At 49.0% G+C, this 20,482-nt stretch overlaps 1 protein-coding gene across 1 annotated transcript in view; it reads right to left on the bottom strand.

The window, feature by feature from the left end:
• LOC127186477 (myosin-10-like) overlaps nt 1–20,482 on the bottom strand; it is a gene marked incomplete at its 5' end in the record, with an annotated part of 82,555 nt that overhangs the window by 20,157 nt on the left and 41,916 nt on the right. The window contains 10 exon segments of the mRNA XM_051142828.1: nt 67–188; nt 282–475; nt 7,507–7,569; nt 10,873–10,987; nt 11,955–12,128; nt 15,780–15,953; nt 16,915–17,067; nt 17,718–17,836; nt 19,292–19,387; nt 19,630–19,773. Of these exon segments, the coding sequence (XP_050998785.1) occupies nt 67–188; nt 282–475; nt 7,507–7,569; nt 10,873–10,987; nt 11,955–12,128; nt 15,780–15,953; nt 16,915–17,067; nt 17,718–17,836; nt 19,292–19,387; nt 19,630–19,773 (1,354 nt within the window).

Here is a 20,482-nt window from a genome sequence, read left to right as displayed (position 1 = left end):
CAGCATTTTCATTCGTGCCAAGGTAAGCCTGGACACACAGACAAAGCAGGTACAAGAGAGCAATACCTCTGTCTGAACTCCTGGAAGACGATGCGGTTGGGGAAGCCCTGGCGACAGATCCTGATCCCTTCCAGGACACCATTGCAGCGGAGCTGGTCCAGCACGAGGTGTGGGTCCAGTTTTCCGGCCTGGTCGAGCAAACAACAGTTTTCTAGTTTAACCACAGTAGCCTGGCCCCGGCAACCGAGAACACGCATGCGCTCTGCCTCGCACATACCCACCCGCTTCTCGTGATTTGGAATGATGCAGCGAACGAAGTTGGGGTTGGTGTTTCGGAGGGTTGCCATCAGCTTGGTGAGGGACTCTTTGTAGAGCTGCCCCACGGTCCGGAACATGCCCTTCTTGGTTTTGTACGCAGAGCCGAAAGCTGTCTCAGTCATCCCAGTGACCTGATCCAGACCTACAATGCGGTCCACTGGGGAGAGGAGAGGAGACAGCTGTGACCCACACGCGGCCGAGGGGGCGCGAGAGACAGTGACAATGCAGCAGCGCAAGCTTGTGAACGGATGGTGACAGAGGTGCCGCCTGGGAAAGGCAGTCAGCACATTCCGACAGCGCACAAGCTGAGGCGCTAACAGCCACACACGGATACGGCAGGATTTTGCAGTGCCCCACACAAGTCCCGCCTGCCACACTGGGGCGGGTGCCTTGGCCTGCCCAGGGGACCTACTGTCTGCTAAGTGTGCCTATGAGATCCGCCATTACTGGGCAAATAAATGGAAGGATCTCTGGCTGGCATTATTGATACAAACTGATGCAGGGGAAAGTCTTCCAGGAGGTAAGTGTGTGGACAGCTCCACTCAGGGCAGGGGGGACCAGAGCTATGCTGAGTCAGCACACTCATAAGAAAGCCATCTATCTGTGCCTGAGGAGCAACGCACAAGTATGACATCACTTCAAATTTGAGCAATGTGAGTGTCAGCCGTCTCCTCAAAGTGCAAGTAACGCAAAAGCACGAAATGGGACAGAGACGCCTGCAAGCCACTGAGTGAACCTCCTCCGACACCCCACACCAGAGAGCAGATGGTGTTTATACAACAGACCCTAATGAGGAGACTGGAAAAGCGCACCGGCCACTAGCATGTCTGCTGCATAAGATGCCATGTGCTTTCCTGAAACACTGGAAAAGAAATCAGAGCATGAACCGACCCGTCGTCATTGATACTCTATTTCTCTGTGGGGGTCTGACCCCGGGTGGGGCTCCGTGTGCAAGATCACAGCCGACTCCCGACTCCCAGGGAGCTTTCTACAGAAGAGGAGCTCCTGGTCCAGGGGTAAAAAGTGCCCTTGAGGCGGTTCTGGCATGAAGCTGGGGGATGGATGAGGAGGAGCTCTGTGGCTCCCACACCCATGCACGTAAGTGGCTCCCCCAAAGCCACCAACTCCCTGTGCTTCTGCTCTGGCGTCATGTTCACTTGCAGTAGAGCCGAGCGGCAGCCGCCCCCCCCTCCCGTCCTGCGCATGATGAACCTCCCTCAACTGCGTGTCACTCCACTTCTGCCTTACCAGAGCCTTGCTTCTCTCTAGAGTTCACATTTGCCACTTGTCACCTCTATCTACAATCCTCCCAGTGCTCAGCCAGTGGCTTCCAGCCCACTTCTGTCTGCCCTAGCCAGTACTGCCCAGGCAGTAACCCCCCCACCCCCCCACGGCAATGGATGCTGCCCCGTGTTTCTCCAGCGTACCCTTCTTCCTCCTCCAGCTCTCTCTTCTCCCACCGCCCATCCTAGCTCTTGGGACCTAAACTCATGTGAGATCCTTCTAGCATGTGGCCAGACGTGAGCACAGATGGCAGCCCTCTTTTTTCCAGCCATGCTCTCAACCAAGTGACTTCATCTATGAGTTTAAACTACATAAGACTGGCTACAGAGCACTCAGTCACCAGGTCCATGCAACTCTCCCCATCCGGATGTCAGGGTCCTCTACAAGCTCTTACCAAGTGCCTGTCATGTCTGTTTGTATAATATTGCGCCTGCTCTCATGCAGAATTGTAACGCCTGCTAGTAACATTCCTAATGCATGCATTAATGAAAGAACAAAGTACATTTTTAAATATATTTAAATCAAAGTGGGAAATTCAGTGAGAGAAAACTGCACGATGCTGAGAGATAGATGCAGTTAGGAGATCTCCTCCTCTGGTCATCGCTGTTTAATATGTTAAGACTAAGGATGAGACAATAGGGAGACACACGCAGGGAGTGCCAAGGCGGCACCGTGTGCAGACACCACAAAGGCAGAGAGGTCGGAATTCCTGAGCCGTATCCAGAGCAGACAGCTAAGAAGAGTCATATTCTCATGGCGGGATCTGCTGTGTCTGCATCACTAACTCAGTATGAAAAGGAGACGCGCCAAGGACAGCTCCCAGGTGAGCGGCTGCTGGCTGAGATCACGGCAAGATGGGAGGGAAGTGGGCTTGTGGCGGGATAGAAAGGGCCTCAGTTCTGTATGTGAGATGCCTGTGAGCCTCTGAAGACGGGACACCAAGGGCAGGCTGAGTGCTGCAGCCTGCTGCTGTGAGAGGGAAGTTGGAACAAAGGTAAACAACTGTCAGCCAGGTATTCAAGTAACGGGACTGGTAAGCTGGCCGGGGAAACAGACAGATGAGCACCCAGGACCACTCTCCAGGTGGAAAAGGGAGAAAGAGGATATGGCCAGGAGGATGGGGACAGACAGGGACAACACTGGTCCACTCCTTACCCCCATCTGTCCCAAGGCGAGCACTGCTCACTCCAGTGCAGGCCAGAGCATGTGCTGGGCACCTGGTAGCTATTTAATAAACAGCTGCTGGTGGAACAGTTGCCCAAAGAACAAATTATCACTACCACAAAAGAGATGGTGCTCTGAGTACTTTCCAGGGATCCGATCCCGTTAGCTTTGCGGTGGGCCAGTGGTGGGAGCTTCTTTAACTCCGCACACTGCGGGGGTCCAGGGCAGTGCCAATAATCAAAAGCTCCACCACCATCAGCCCTTTCAAACTCAATAGTTCTGATTACTCTTTAAAATTATTCAGGTTTACCAAAACTTAATGCTTGGGACTTTCAGGCTATTTTTTATCAACTCAGGGTTGGGTCCCACCACTGAGTTCTCTATTGTCTTGTGTGCAACAGAGAAACGCCCCATTTAGAGGGCTGGAGCACACCACTAAATGTATAATCTCATTTAAAAAACACGACTCAGATAAATGTCGATGTTAGAAGGGTTTTTTTCTTATGGGATGATGAGAACAGAAACAGAGAAAGGCAGAAAATTCAGACACAAGAGCCACACAAGCTGCTGAGAGCGGCGCCGGCCCTTTGCCAGGCCTCCCCAGGGCTGGAGGTGGGCACCTGGGTCCAGTGTGTCACTCCCTAGAATGTTACAAACAGTTCTAGGATTTTGCACTACAACTTACTGCCCTATAAAACTTGAACAGTCAGAAATTAGAGGGGTTTTATATTCATAATTACAAAAAAAAAAAAAAAAAAACCAAACCCAAAACTCCATCGCACCATAGAACTGCTATCACCAGGTTTTTATAAAAGGTGACGTGGTCTAGAGCCAGGGTTCTTAACTGGGCCTTCCTTTGGCGACAACCTAATGGGCAAGGAGGAACAACATGTTTTCAAAGTTGGTCCAATCTGGCAAAAATATTAGTGCTTTCTACACTTTGTGACGTATTTGAGATGGACTGCAGCTCATAAATGACAAAAGAGGAAATCTGTTCACTGCCCATTGTAAGAGCCGGGCAGCGGTGCCTAAGGATAGACAGACACTATTCTCTCCTGGCACGGGCCTCCAGGAGGCAGGCAAGCCTCAGGGTCCCTGCAGAACCTTCAGCAACAGAAGACTTAACTGCTGTGAGATCCCAGAAACAACATCAAACACCACACCTTTAGGGCATCTCCACAGCAATTACAGATTTACAGCCAGTGTCCAATTGGTGGTTAGAGCCAGTCTGTTACAATCATTTTAGCAGAGCTAGAAATTTTTGGGAAAGTTTCAGGAAGGAAAGATATTGAAAAGATCACGTGACTTAAGGAGACAGCAATCTTTCTCACCCCCAGCACTAAGTGAGAGAACCGATGGGAAATGCCTCTCCCTGTCTTCCCAGCAGCTGTGGAAGCTTCTCTTCTCACTTTGCCTACCGTTCACAGGCCTCTTCCTGTCAGGGAGGGGCCAGGATTCATGCTGACACCGGTGCTGACTTGCCTATCAGCTGACCCTGGGGACAGTATGAATTAATGTGGGCTTGATCTTAAAAAAACCTAAAAACGAAAGCCAAAAAAGGCCAAGAAAATAGATAGTTCATAATTAAAGCAGCTGCAGCCACAGCAACTGCACACCCCTGAGCATCAAGAGCTAGGGTGTGGTGGGTGTGGTGGTGGCACACACCTTTAGTCCCAGAATTTGGGAGGCAGAATTCTGAGTTCAAGGCCAACCTGGTCTACATAGTGAATCTGAGATAGCCAGGGCTATGTAGAGACTCTGTCACAAACATAGATAAAACAAAAGCCAAAGCCAAAACCAAAACCAACCCCCCAAAAACCAAAGCCCAACCCAAAACTCCCCCAAAACCCCAACCAATAAAAACCACTTGGGTGTGTCCCACACTCCCACTGACCCTGACAGCCAAGTGTCCTTGTTAAGTGTCAGTCAGGCCAGATGAAGTACCTAACTGATATTCCTTCACGAGCTTTCAACTGGTGAGAGAATCAAACTAAGGGTATCAAGCAATATGTTGCAACAGTAGCAACAGTGCCCATTCCCTGAAAATAATGAGATTTAACTAAGTACACAGACTTGGGATAGACCCAAACCCAAACCCCAAGATGGCACTTAGACCACTGTGGGCGCTGGATAGAGGTGCACTGCGCATCATCCTCTGCTTGCTAAGCGGGCCTCCGCTCACTGTGCCGCACAGGCTGGCCCTGAGAGTCTGCTGCCCCAGCCTGCCGGCTGCTGGGGTCACAGCAGCCCCACGAGAGCTCTTCTTATGCCTTACTGAAAAAGGACAGGAAAGAGACCGCTTCTGCAGCCAGAAAATCCGGCTAAAGCTTTTTCCTAAATAAACGCATGTCTGACTCTCAGTTGAGTTAACAGCTGCTACCGTATCTCAAGACTTTCTCTGCAGGACCGAAGGTGGTGGGGAAATCCTTGTGCGGCACTTCCCACATTTTCTGTTGTTGGTTTTTGTTTTTTTTTTTCCCTCTTCTGGTACTTTTTTAGATCTGACAGTTGCAATCTAACACACATGTGGTTCAAAAGCTAAATGGTACTTTATGTGAAGGTCACGTCTGGATCAATCAGTGCCAAAGCAGATTAGAATCCAACTTGATTTGTGTCAGGTCCCTGCCATCGCGGACTCTGAGGAACTCTTTGCTCACTCAGTGTGCCTTCAGAAATCTGGACTTCCACAATACGTGCAGGGAGACCGTTCCTTCGGGGCTACAGCAGAGGCTGTGGCCACAGGGCCTCCATGCTTGCTGTAGGCACACCCAGCCCTTCCTTCTTCCCATGTGCTCTATGGTGATTTTTGTTACCTCTCTGCCCCAGTCTCATTTTTTATCCTCAAAGCTTGAAAACTTACTTCCCCAATATTTTGACTATATTTGTTGTTTTGCTTTTGAGGCAGGGTCTACGTAGCCCTGGCCACAAACACACTTGGAAGCTCCGCACTGGCTGGCAGGACGCCCTGTGGTTCCTTACAGGTACCCACGCTCTGTCGCCTAGACACTGTGTCGCTGTCTCTACGGAGAGCACTGGAAATACAGCCGCTCACATTTTCACCTCCAAACCTCTCACCTTGGGTCTCTTAGACCCATAAGCAGGCTTTGGGGAAAGACCTTGCTGTAGAATATTCATAAATTCAAAGACTATATATACCCATGGTGGGTGGCTGGGTGGGTTCTGAGAGAACAGAGTTTGATGCCTTTGTCACTTCAGTTAATGAACTCAACCAGAAGCCACTTCACAGCACAGGAAGGACAGAGGCAGGGACAGGGTTAGTGCTATGGCTGAGATGAAGTCAGCAGAGAGGGTCTCTGTGCTCGATTCTGCCAGCACAAACAAATGCCTGGTGAGGGCACACAGGAGCACAGCGGCCACGCGTGGACACTGGTGTGTAGGATTGGGACTCACTCCAGCAACGTCCTCCTCCCCTGTGCCAGGTGCTGGGGAGATGAGAGGCTGACCAGCAGGCCCCAACTCTTCCTTCAGAGACCTCCAGAGAGGGCACTTTGCTTGGGGGCTATCCTAAACACTAATTGCTGATTTTTCTGTTGTTTTGAGACCAGGTCTCACTGTACAGCCCATGTTGACCTCAAATTTGTGATCTTTCTGCCTTAGCTTTTTTTCCCAAAATGCCAGCCTTTGACAGAGCACAAGCATAAGACCATATACATAAAAAAAAAAAAAACTGTTTTAGCTCGCCTCTCTCGGCATCCTCACTGCTCCCCAAAGCAAAGAGAACTGAGCTACAGGTTTCCTCTTTCCAAGTTCTGAGGCGTTCTCTCTGTAGGCTGAGCTGTATCTGACACAGTCTGGTCGTCCCTCCTGCTGCACCTTGCACAGCTGGCTTTCTCACTGTGCATCAGCTAGACCAGAGGGCAGGAACCCCGACGGGGGAAAGCAGCACACACAGACAGCCCTGCAACATTCTCAGACGTAACTTCTGAGATGGGTTCAGATTTCAGCATTCTCACATTTTAAAAGAAGAAATTGACTTTACCTTCAAATATTGCTACTTGACAATTTCATCCAAAACAAAAACAACAATTGGAAGCCTAGGTGAGTTTCATATTATACTGGGCTTTGGGGAACCCTCCAGTCATGGCTAGGATATATCTGAAAACAAGGCTAAGGACACAGAGTACAGATCTAAACATTTGGAGGTCAGTTTCAAGAGCAAAGTATAAATTCTAAGGCCATTCATTACACTGTGCCTCTAGTTCAAAGGAAAAAGCCAATAGCCAGATAACACCAAGTCCAAGGTGCAACGGTGACAATAATCCTGGGGTAAACACAAATATTTGTTCACAAAATGTAGTAGTTGTTTTAAAGAGAGAAACGTCCTTCTTAGAATTCCTTAGGAGCAGTTCAGGGATAGAAGAGACTTCCTTTAGCAGATCAGTTCCTAGCAGCTCTCTTGGAGGAGTGCGTATCAATGGCACAACTGGAAAAGGTAGTGGCATTACCTTTTAATATGCAAGGCTGCAAGTGCTATGCGTAAAATAAGAAGCGATGTGTAGGCAGCAGCGACTCAATTGTTTATGCACTCAAACGGTTGCCTTGAAGTATAATAAAATGGAGCATGAAATGGGACGTTCATGCAGGCCTGTGAGCAAAACATACACAAACCCCCAGGCCAGCCCGCCTCCCAGGCCGCCCTGCCAGCCCCCACCCCCACCGCCTTCTCCTGTGGCCTTAAGACCCTTGTGTGTGGAGGCCCTGCAGGCTGTATACATTCACCTGGCGGCTCATGAAGACCAGATACACTGTCATAGAAAGAAGCTCTCTGAATATTCTGAATCTCTAAAGCAGAGAGACAGTGAGAACAGGACAGAAGAGCAGATACACAGACACTTCGTTAGTGTGAAGACATTTGACATCACAAGTAAACTCTGAAATGGCTACCCAAGTAGCTGCTCCCGGGCGGAGCCTATGCAAAAATTACTGTTTCAAGAATCTGTGCATTTGGATAAAGTTCTTTATATAACAAATTTAAGCTGACTCAAAAGAGCAAACTTCCCAGCACCAGGTGTGAGCATCATGCCATCTTTGTGGTATTTAAGAGTAACGAGGTACTTACTAATTAACCTGTCTTGCAGTTAGCAAATCAGGGCAAGACTGTGGTTGCATTAGAGTTGCTGAGACAAATGCAAAGTCAGTGGCTGTTACTGTCAAAATTTCCAGTACAGATTTTGGAAACATAATTTATTTCAAACACAAATTTCTAAAAGGTTGGTTAACTACTCCAGTTTGGCTGTAGCAAATGTTAAAGTGATTTTAAAGCTCTGATCATGCCATTACTAGGGGGCACATGTACACCACAATGCAATCTTAATTGTTACTGCTCCTATGCATACAGGGCATTGGGGGAGGGCATGAATTCCAACGCAGCCAGTTGACAGATCCCCACAACAGCTTTGGGTAAGAGCAGGGCACAGGGCACTATGAATCTCTAGGGCAGGGCTGCCGTCAAGACCTCTGTTGCTTTTGGTTTGGCCTTGAGAAACTGTGTGAAACTCACAAACTGGATTTCAGTACAAAGTGACTTCAGTTCAAGGAAGACTCCGCCCACCTTCTTAGGCGAGTTGCAGCAAGCACTGTACATTCTCCACCTGTGGTCAGCTCAGCGGTTTCTGCTCTCGCATTTCAGTGGCACAAAAAGGAGATAACTATGTTTCACCAGGGCCATTTTTTCCCTAAGGAAAAGTTCCTCTTAGCCCATCTTGAGATTTCTACATCTTGAGAGACAGTGATGAGTCTCCACTCTGGCTCCATTGTCTAACTTCCTGTCATTGCCTGTGTGTGAGACCCACCGTCCTCAAGCCTGGCACTGCCCCTCCACCTGCACTCTGCTCTACAGTGGTACATGGCCCCTGAGATCTCCTGCCACTCGGATTTAGCCAGATGTCTACCCACACTGGCGGCAAACAGGACTTCACTGCTAGCAGTGACACTGTCAAGAGAGCAGACACTAACAGAGGCAAACCTAACTTGGGGTAGATAAGACTTCTCACTCCACTCTGACCTGAGTGGTCACTGCACCCAGGCCACAGATCTGTAGCAGGGCAAACAGTGCAGCCTGTAAGGTCAGAGCAGGAGACTAAATACGGACAGCCAGGGTTGAAAGGATGTGTTGAGGCTTTGAGAATGGTTAAGTGGCACTCACAAGGATGCAGGCAAAGACTTTCCACATATGGTCCCAGCTATAAGACCCCCGTCTGTGTCCCCTCACAGGCACCACGCCCGCCACCTTCCCCAATCTGTGATTCTAAAACCTGACCCTCACCAGTATCTGTGACTAAGGAAGGATGGAAGGAGGAAGCTCAGAGAGCTGGAAAAAAAGATGAAGGCAAGCCCAGTTTGCCCAGGCTCCTCCCCACACGACAAGCTTGGTGGGGGCAGGAGCCTGCCTTCCACGCTTACACATCATCTGTCAGGTGGAAACACCAGCGTGGCTGTGTATACAGGATAAGCACTGAGCCAGGGTCTCACATGACAATTTGGGCAAGGAAAAGACAGGCGATCAAAGGGCCTGGTTCATGCTACAGATGTGTGTGAGCCCCGCACGCGAAATTTCTCTTACTAAGTCGTTAGCTCTGGAGCCACTGTAGGCTTTTCTCTGCTCTTTCTCCTCTGCACTCCTGCCTGGCCCACTCTTACCTGTCACCTCCTGCCTCCATCACTTCCAGGGGTTTCACACAGTCTACCCAGGAAACAAGCCATTTTATTTGCATTAGACTGAACGACCTGTCGAGGAACACTTGTCTAAGCATTCCTCCATCTGGCTCAGGCCACTAGGCTTGAACCTGGCCCCACACCAGCCTCACTTCCTGCTTCTTGACCCTTTCTGCCCCAGCCCTATTATCTAGACAGAATGGGCAGATTCCTGACAGACAGCACCACGTGCCACTCCCTCTGAGATGGTCCACATCCATCCACGCCGCCAACTCTCCAGTGCCAGCCTTTCTAGCCGCAGGGTCCTCAGATGACCCGAGCCCAGCCCTTTCTCTTGCTTCATGTTTAGTTTCTCAGATTTCATGGACGTAAGACTTAACATCACAGCGCAGAACAGTCCCGCTCTGAAACTGCGGATGAGGGAGGCCCAGAGCCTTTGCTGCTGCATGTTCAGACAGCGCCTTGACTGACTGATCCCTGTAAGGGACAGTGTCCAGTGGGCCGTCTCCTACAGTTGTAGGCCCATGTCTTCCCAGGACACAGGCGTGCACGTGAATGGTGCCCCGACCCCTACATGCTCCCTCACACCCTGCCGCTCCCTTTGTCTGGATTGTCCCAAATTGTTTCTGTCCACCGCGTTTCTTTCTCTCTACCTCTGAGAAGATGGCTAGACTAACTCCCTGGGGTGTTAACAGGAGAGCAGATGTGAGCTGGCTACTGTCATGGGTGGTGGCGGCCCAAGGCGCAGCAAAGAGGAGGGACGTAGCAGGGATGAGGGGCAGCAGAGAGCGAGTGAGGAGATCTAGGAGATGTGCTCCCACTAAGGATAAAGACAGACAAGCATTTTGTATGCTCCTAAAACCTAGCCTGTGGAAAACGTCACCCAAAATCAGAAATCACTTGAGGGTCACACACACAAAAGAACTACAAAGAATTGATCAAATCAGAGGCGACCGGTCTGTCTGTAAGGCACTGAGGAGTCTACACCTGGTTACTGTGTGCACGCACATGTGCATGATGGAAGATGCAGCTTGTTAGACCTGTGTATCTCACTAGAAAAAGGCACTATACACACCTGTGCACATCTTCTAGGGCTGTCTGTGCCTGTGTCTGTGCCTTTACGTCATAACCTCAACTGTCCCTGGGGAGCCTGAGGGACCCTGTAGCTTTCTGGGGCTCTGAATGCCATCTATTTCCATAGTCCACATAGCATCTCACTAAGGGGGCAAATGACTTGTATTTCTTTCTTAATCCAGGCACTCATAAAATGGGTGGCTTCTGACACAATGGCAGCCCTGCTCTAGGGAAAGATGTAAAGTAATAAAAACCATATGGATATATACAAACACAAGCATTTGTGAGAGAACCGTAAATAAACCGTAACAACAGGAGAGTCAGCCAAGCTTAAAGACAAGCACAAGCTCATCTCACCGTCCTTCCAAAGCTCAGCCACGAATCTGTCTGACGACTGGTGCAGGAGGGTGGCCACGTTGTCATTCAGAGGGTCCATGTTCTTCATCAGCCACTCATCTGCCTTGTAGTCCACCTGCGCACACCAATGCCAAGCGGGAGGACACAATCACCTTCCTCAGTCTTAACCAGAGACTTTCACTAAACCCCATCCTGCACTGTCTCAGTGGCCAGGTGTCTGTAATAATGTACTTAAACCTTATACCACGAAATGTGGCAAATCCACAAACAGTGGACCTGTTTCTTTCCTCCTCCTTCCTTCCTAATGATAGGGTCTTGCTGGCATGGTGGCACACACCTGTAATCCTAGCACTCGGGAGGCAGAGGCAGGTGGATCTCTGTGAGTTCGAGGCTAGCCTGGTCTACATAGAGTTCCAGGACAGCCAGGGCTACACAGAGAAACCCTGTCTGAGGGTCGGGAAGTGCAGGGAAAAACAAACAAAACGGACAGGGTGGGTCTCTTGTAACCCAGGATGGCCTTGAGTTTCTGATATTCCTGACTCCAAGGACCAGGGTTACAAGTGTGTAGCACACGTCCAACCAAATTTATTTCCTCTTCTTTTTGAGGCAAGGTCTCACCATAGTCCTGGCAGGTCTGGAACTCACTGTGTAGACCTGGCTGCTTTGAACTCAGACATCTGCCTGCCTCTGCCTCCTGAGTGCTGAGATTAAAGGCGTGCGCCACCATGCGCGGAAGTCTGTTCTCTTTCTATGTGGTGTACTCACGTGCCTGTGGAGCCCGGGCCCCCTCATGCATCTTTATTACTTTCCACCCAATCTTTTGAGCAGTCTCTCACTGGTCCTATTAGCTTGTCGTTTTAGAAGCACTGACTGGGCAGTGAACCCTGGAGACCTGTTTTGTCCCCGCCATGCCTCCTAGCATTGGGATTCCGGGTGTTCTCCACCATGCCTGACTTATGTGGGTGCTGAGGATCCAAACTCAGGCCCCTCCATGCTTGTGCAGCAAATGCTTACCTGATGAGCCATATCCCAGCCCCACCCAGCAGCACTTTAATGGAGTTACTCAGTCTGAGGGCTCTCACCTTCCCTGCATAGTGGATGATGCAGAAGTCAGCTTTGTCTTTCAGTTGCCGTGGCTTCTGGAACTTGGAGTGGGAACCTTGCTCCTGAACCAGCTTTTCAACAAAAGTTTTATCTGTGGCTTTGGGGAACCAGCATTCTTCATCCAGGAGGGCCAGCACACCAGGGGGATTCGCCTGATAAGGAAAGGCAGGGAGCACTGACAAAGATGACACTGGTACCACTGGGTGGCAGCTTCTAAAATGATCAACTTTATGAAGATCTATGAAAACAAGCAAGCAAACAAACAAACAAACAAAAAACCCAAACACATCTCTAGAATGAAAAGTGTGCCCAAGTCAGAGCAAACTAAAAATTCAAACACAGACCATAAACTCCTAGGTACTGGGAAAAATGGGTAACTGTTTGAGTACGTGCTGAACTCTGCACATGGTCAGTAAAGGAACTGCAGGCAGTCACTCCACAAAAGCACAGACGCCAGAGCAGCTGGGGCAGGGTGGGAGCATCTTATGTTCAGTGGCCACCTGGGTTTACTTCCTATGAAACTCAGCTAACCAGCTACTTCACTCTCCATGCTAAGCAACGTAGTTTTTGTTTGAGTGGTGATTAAATCGGCTGAACCATTTCTTGCTGGCAAAACAGCTCAAGTTATTACTAAGTAATAGCACGGTGTGGCTGTTTGAATAAAGACATCTCTCCAGTTGGTGGTGCTGTTTGGGGCAGGCATGGCCTTGTTGGAGGAAGTACTTGAGGTTTCAAAGCCACACACCATCCCTGGTTCACTCTCAAGCTGTCCCTGCCACCACAACTGCTGCCTGCTGCCCGCCGCCACACCTCCCTGCCACGATGGGCTGGCTCTTAGCGCTCTGGAACCTTAACCCTAAACTAAACCTTCCCTCTGAAAGCTGCCCTGCTCTGCTCTATCTCAGCAACAGAAGAAATGTAACTAATAAGTTACTAGAGGCAGTGACGCAACTGTTGGTCACTTTGAAAGATCTTGGCAAATCCAGAGACAGAAAGCAAATCGGTGAGTGGTCCCATGCTGGGAGTGTACGGGGCTAATGTGTGTGAGGATTTTAGTGGGGTGAGGTTATGAAAACATAAAATTAGTGGTGATGGCCACATGTTATGACACAGCACGAGACCACTAAATTCAAGCCTTAACGGGTACACGTATGTGTGTGAATTATTTTAAAAAATAATTAAAAAAAATAAAAGATCTCTTGGATGACTTTTTTTGTTTGTTTTTTCTAGACATGATTTCTCTGTGTAGCCTCAGCTGTCCTGGACTCACTGCCCCCCTGAGTGCTGGGATTATAGGCGTGCTGACTCTTTTTCAACATAAGTGACACAGTGGGCTCCGCAGCAGTGCTTCTGGGCCATCTTTACCGCTGCAGTGGGTGCTGGGATGGCAGCCTGCAGGCGACACAGAGCTCAACTCTCTTTACTGCTATAGTGAGTGCTGGGATGGCAGCCGGCAGCGGACACAGAACTCAACTCACATTCTGCATAGTTGTTGTAAAATTGGCCTTTTCTTTTTGTACAAAACTTTAATCTACTTTCTTCCAGTATTTACTAGGCGAAGTGCTAGCTGTGTGTACAAACACTATGTCAACGGCAACTAGAGGGTATAGTAAGTATAAAGGAAGCCATATGACGCTGGCAGACAGAGGCACGAGCTGACTGGAATACATGGTGCTAGGACCTAGGAATCCTACATCGAGACCCTGACGCCTTTGCTCCTTCTTAAAGAACTCTCAGGGTTTCAGATGAGTTAAATAAAGAAGGGTTATTTTACCCAAGGTTGGCTACTTCTGGAGGAGCCATGGTCACAGTGGCAGGCAGTTGGGGCTACTGAGCCAGGATCACAGGGGCAGGCAGCTGGGGCTACTGAGCCAGGATCACAGGGGCAGGCAGCTGGGGCTACTGAGCCAGGATCACAGGGACAGGCAGCTGGGGCTACTGAGCCAGGATCACAGGGGCAGGCGGCTGGAGCTACTGAGCCAGGATCACAGGGGCAGGCGGCTAAAGCTACTGTTAGGGTTCTGAGACATGAGGAACTACACTGATGCTCTGGTCACAGAAACATTTATCTTTTACTGTAACTTCAATTTCCAATCACCTTGAATGAAAATGTCCCTAAATTCTTGTTTTTTGTTTTTTGTTTTTTTGTTTTTTAGATCTACTTATTATCTTTATGTTTGTGCACATGTATGCAGGTGCCCATGGGGGCCAGAAGAGGGCAGGAAGGAAGCACTGAGGAAGGAGAAGTGTGAAGGAAACCCTCTCTTCCTGCCTGGGAGGTCTGGCACAGCCAGTTGTTATGACTACTGCACAACCCTGCTCAGTACTTTTCTAAAATGCCACTTTCAACACATTGCTTACTCACTGAATTCCGTCAACAACACTTGCCCTATAGCGCCCCAACCAGTTCCCAGCATCTGCGGAGCCTGTGTCCCTGTCGCCTGTTATGGCCACTGACCTTTCTTCATGCACTGAGCCTCATGGAGGCCCATGCTGCGCAAACCGTGAACTCCACGGTGATCTGTTCTCTGGCCTCACGGCTGGGGCCCTGAGGCGTGGTGCCACGCTGCAGGCTCTCCTGTGAGCCCCTAGCTCCTGCACTGCGTTTCTCATGCATATTCAAAGACCTTAAATCGTCCTGGCCTAATTGTGTGTAAACACACAGTATTTACACGCAGGTATCTGCACAATAACTGAGCACAGACCGCAAATCCATTCTGCCCACTTGTGTGTTGTGAGTTAATCAGCAGGCTGAAATGTCTCCAGAGAGGAATGCTCCCTCTAACTGGTGCTGCGAGGCACCTGGAAAGCAGCTCTCCTCACAGCCAACGTCATTGGACACTTCCTGCTCTAAATACACAGTGGTGGTGCTTTGAAGGTAAAACTGTTTTATTTTTTGGCACAAGATGAATAAAGTTTTCTGTCATATCCTTAAACTCAAATGTCTAATGTGTTAGGCAGAACCGCCCCACTAATCAGGTGACTGCCTCCTGGGGCCCTCCTCTTCTCTTGCCACCTTCCTCCTGACTCCTGGACTGCTCCAGTCAACAGCTGCTTGGCCCTTGGTGCCTTTATGCCCCCGGCACTGGCGGTAACAGACACCGTGAGGCAAGAGGTCAGGAGAGGCCTCTGAGCTGCTGCTGCGGCACACTCCTGTAAAGGACGGACAGCACAGCACGGGCCTGTGGGTTGGACCTAAGCCCCACAAAACCACAAAGGGATGCCAATGCTTAATCATACTTACCTTTTCCTATGCCTGGGAAGATACCAACATAAAAATAAGTGACGTTAATACCTTGTTGATCAAAAGCCAGGCAACAGAGAGACCCGAGTCAAGAAAATAAAGTAAATAAATAAATTCTGATGCTGATTGTCCTTACATCTATACATCTGCCAAAAGAATGCCCCCCCCTGAACATACTTCCAAAATAAGACAAAACCTGTCAAAATAAAAAATACAAGGGCGAGCCTGAATTCAATTATTTAAAAACTGATTTATGTGACACGCCTTGTTTCCAGCTAAGCGTCCCTGTATTACCGAGAAAGGCAGTGGAGCTCCACATGCCCTGTGACAGGCACACACCAGCGCCCTACCACCTTGAGAACATTACCCCACACGTGCAAAACACAAGGACAGGGTGGTCAAAGCTGCACGAAAGGAGCCCAGTGAAGGCGGGGACTACAAGACATCCAGTGTTACCAGAACAGCATTTTCCTCGACTGTCCGTCTCAGAGTATGCCAAGAAGAAAAGTGCTGGCCGAGCCGCGCCCAGCAGGCGGCAGGGCCGGGAGGGAGCACTCACCGGCCGCTCGATCAGGTCGATGCATGGCTGCAGGTCCAGGCCGAAGTCGATGAAGTTCCACTCGATGCCCTCGCGCTGGTACTCCTCCTGCTCCAGGATGAACATGGTGTGGTTGAACAGCTGCTGCAGCTTCTCGTTGGTGTAGTTGATGCACAGCTGCTCGAAGGAGTTCAGCTGCGGGGAGAACGAGGCATCATCCAATCAGGGGAAAGAAGACAGGGACACTCAGCCATCTAGTTACCCACTTATTCAAAACCATTCATTAGGCATCAGCGACACTACTGAGACTGCTCAATGCTGGTGACTACACTAAGGGAGGGCTCTCTCTCTTACAACCCCCCGCCACAACATTGTGAAAAGACAAGAGACTGCTCAGTGAGTAAAGGTGCTTATAGCCAGGCCTGACAAGCCAAGTTTAATCGCTTGGAACCATGTGGTAGAAAGAGAATTGACTTCTATGTACACACATGTACACACACACACACACACACACACACACACACACACACACACACACACACACAAAAGGTGAGAATAGATGGCCACACCACATTACCAAACCACTCAGTGCTTATTAATGAATGATTAACAGAAATAAAAAAATGAAATTGAGAGGGAGGGAGTAGAGCGACAATAGGACCCTGAGAGGCAGAGGCACAGGGAGGGCATCCTGGGTGAGCTGGGAGGAGCTGCAGGCTCCACCTGGCTGTGTCTCACTGTCCTCTTCAGAGTCAGCTGAGTCCACAGTGATGTAAAACACAAACTCAGGACCAGCTTGTGAATCATTGCTGGATGCACAGCCTGAGCCTGACACGTAGCGTTCCTAGTGGGTGCGAGGCTCCTGCGTGCTTTTCTGTGAAGCTTCCCCCCCGCAACACACACACACTGTCACCACTGCAGGGACTCCCCCTGAACACAGCCTCAGATGCCTCCCCGCTCTCTTTCACTGCTGTGCACAAATCTGTGAACCGACTGGTTACTTGTTGTCCACTGTTTGACTCTGACCAAAGAGCAAGGAATGCACTTGCTTATTTCTGACTGCCTGGCACTAAAATGCATACTAAATGGACCTCAACATTTGTTAAATGAATGGACAAAAAGGAAAAAGAGGAGGAGGGAGGGAGATCAGGAATACCTCAAAAATTTCAAATCCAGCAATATCCAGGATCCCAATGAAAGACGCTCCCTGGCGTTTGGTTCTATCCAGCGCTTTATTGATGCGATGAACAAGCCAGCGAAACAACCGCTCATAGGTAGCCTTGGCCAGCGCTTCCACCGCAAAATCTGCCTGTAATTAGAGACCACCAGCCTCTTATCCAGGAAGCAGTCTCAACAAAACATTAGTAGCTGCAATATGGAACTCAATGCTACACAGAACTCAAACACTTGAAATGGCATTTACTGCTTAAGTACATCTCAATGCACGTTACATACCCACAGAGGCATTAGTGCACTGATGAGAACTGTGGCTGTGACTTCAGGGCTGCGCAAAGCCCTCCTCGGCCTCAGAGCCCGGGACAGCTGCATCGGTCTTATCAGCCTGGTCTCTTGGAAGTTTGCCCCTACTAACCTTCTTAATCAAAGCTATTAATGTCCTTAAAACCATCACAACGGAACAGTAAATGTTGCACCTCTATTCTTGCTGCTGTGCCACCCAGTAAAAAAGCGTTCAGGGCGACCTTTGTCTTACTTTACTGCTACAAAATGCAACATTCGTCTGTCAAATTATCTATCATCTAGGAGAGGGACAACTGGAGATGACATTTCAAACTTACTTACAGAGATCAATTTAAAATTCCTTGGCAGGGGGAAGGTAAATCACCACTAGAAAACCAAAACTCACTTATTTCAAGATGATTCTGCGTGTTCTTAATAACTCAGTTCAGTACGTGTCAAGCAGAAGGTTAAATGACCACAGCCTATCATTTCTGGACTCACTTGCTCTTTGGTCTGGGCTTTCTGTACGTAGTCTCGGCCAACCTTGATCCGGGGGGTGAGGATAGCCCGCGTGAACTCCATCACGTTCATCCCAAGCAGGTGGCAGAGTTTCTGTGCAACTGAAATGTAAAGGTTTCCTAAATGCTCTATTTCCACTTGGGATCCAATCATGGCATTAAACAATGGAAAACTCCAGTCTTGAAGTGTGACAAAACTTTAAAAGTCTGATGAAAATACTTTCTACTCTGGGCCAACAATACATCAGGTGAGACAGTAAGCCTCTGCCCTCCTGGCCTTTGAGAAGAGCGATCCTTGTCTACCCTTGGGTCATTTCAAGACTCAAACTGTCTATGTCTACCTTAACCTCACATCATCCCACTAAGATGGATGTGACCGAGAGGCACATGGCAGATGGACCACTGTACACGTCTACCTTAAACCTCACATCGCCCCACCAAGATGGATGTGACCGGGTGAGAGGCACATGGCGGACGGACCCCTTCTGCAAAACTATGTGACTGGATTACCTGCGAAAGGGTCCTAGTGCACAAAAGCTCTAGGGAGACGGTCCATTGCCTGGTCAAGAAATGGTGACCACGATCCAGCTATGGTGGGGCACGCCTTTAGTCCCAGCACTCAGAAGCAGAGGCAAATGGATCTCTGGGAGTTCGAGGCCAGCCTGGTCTACATAGTGAGTTCTAGAATAGCCAAGGCTACACAGAGAAACCCTGCTTCAAAAATAAAACAAAGAACAGCAACCATGATACAGGAGGAGAGCCATTCCCTCAGGGGTCGCACAGAAATAAATTTTAAGAAACTTCAAGTGGGTTACCAAAAAAGGGCTGTTTTTTGGGTCGGTGTTCATGTGTGTACATGTGTGCACATGCACATGGAAGCTACAGGGCATCCTTGGGTGGAGTTACTCGGGTGGCACCCACCTCACTTTTGAGACAGGACCTCTCACTGGTCCAGCGTTTACTGACTAGGCGGGGTTGGCAGGACAGGAGCCTCAGAGACCTGCCCACATCCATCTTCTTAGCTACAAGTATGCGACCCACACCTGACTTTTTGTCAGCATTCACTGGCCATAATGCACCGTGGACACCTGTGAAACCTCCTAGGCAACAGAGGTGCCTCAGTTCCTTCCCTTCAGAAACAATCAGACAGCTCCCAATACCTGCAACCACATGCACCCACCTGGTGGCAACTTTTATTCCTGACCAGTGATTTTTGTTTTATTTTTTTGTTTTTTGAGATAGGGTTTCTCTGGCTATTCTGGAGCTCGATCAATATACCAGGCTAGCCTTGAACTCAAAGATCTGCCTGCCTCTGCCTCCTGAATGCTGGGATTAAAAGTGTGGCCCACCACCTGGCCATGACCAGTGTTTATTTAAATCCATTTAACATTTAGTAACAGAAAATTTTCATATAAAAAAAAAAAACTTGTCTATCTTTCCAATGGGTGTGGCACACAGCACCCCTGCACTCGGACGGCTAGCCTGAAGCACACACTGAGACCCTGTCTCCCCCAAGCCTCACCCCCCAAACAAGAAAAAGCAGAGCTCGTTGGTTACCTGTGTTTTCAGGCATGGAAGCCTGATCAGTGTTTCTCTCCTTTTTGAAAGAGATGTTTCCAAACTGCAGCACTGAAGACACGACTTTAAGCATTGCTTTATATTGATTTAAAAAAAAAAAAAAAAATCTCATCAAAATGAGGTGGGGACATATCCTAACTTATCTGGCGCTAAAAGCTGCCTCCGTGTAACTTTCAGGTAATTCTTCAGAGTTTCGTAAAGGCGGTTCTCACTAGCTTCCCAGCTCCCAGTCCCCATGACCCCAACAGTGCTGAGCGCACATACAGAGGACCCCGTCCCCCAGTCCCCACGACCCCAACAGTGCCAAGCGCACATACAGAGGACCTCGTCGTGAGAGAAGCCCATTATGTGCATCGCTTCCATGGTCTCCTGAAAATTATCCTTGTCTTGCTGTCCGGGAATAGGAATGTAGCCATTGGAGAGGAATCTGTAGTTATTAAAACCTTCGAGGAGTAAGTCAGCTAAAAGGAAATACAATGGGGTAAATTTAATTCATATTCATCAACAGATGGAAAGACTCTGCCTATAGAGCCCGAGAACGCAGAGCAGGTGTGCCACCTAAGCCAAAGTGGCACACGGCTCCTTGTTAGTTCATATAACACGTGAGCACACAGTTTCCCAGTATTTGTTTCCTTTTTAAAAAAATATTTTTAATATTTTATTAATTTATTCATATCTCAATGGTTATCCCATCCCCAGTATTTGTTTCAATGAAGGAAAAGAAGATGTGAGCGTGTTAACACCCCCACGGGTTTCATTTGTTTTGCTTAGTGATTTGTACACTTTCTTATTTGAAAAGGGGGTGAGAAACAAGTAAAAATTGCAAATTTAAATATCTCACCTTCATTTGAATGAAAGCTTTGAAACTCTTATTCTGTATTTTTACCTCAGCAGGTAGCTTACAGCAATGCTTGAGAGGGCTACAGAACGCTTCCATGAACATAAGATCTGGATGGCAGGTGGGCAGGACACCTGAGCCTGTACAGCCCTGAACTACTTGCTGCCTCAGGCCAGCGGTGATGCTGGGGCTTGCGACACACATGCTCTACCACAGAGCCAGCCCAGCCCCCCCAAGCCAGTCTGCTATTAGAGACAGGCAACAGGTCATATCATGACGGAGGTTAGGGAAACCACCAGAAGCTGCTCAGACTACATCGCCATGCAATAAAC

Source organism: Acomys russatus, unplaced genomic scaffold (assembly GCF_903995435.1).
Source record: "Acomys russatus unplaced genomic scaffold, mAcoRus1.1, whole genome shotgun sequence".
In the NCBI taxonomy this organism is placed as follows: Eukaryota; Metazoa; Chordata; class Mammalia; order Rodentia; family Muridae; genus Acomys; species Acomys russatus.
Note: the sequence above shows the minus strand (reverse complement) of the source record. Positions and strands in the feature narration are given on the sequence as shown.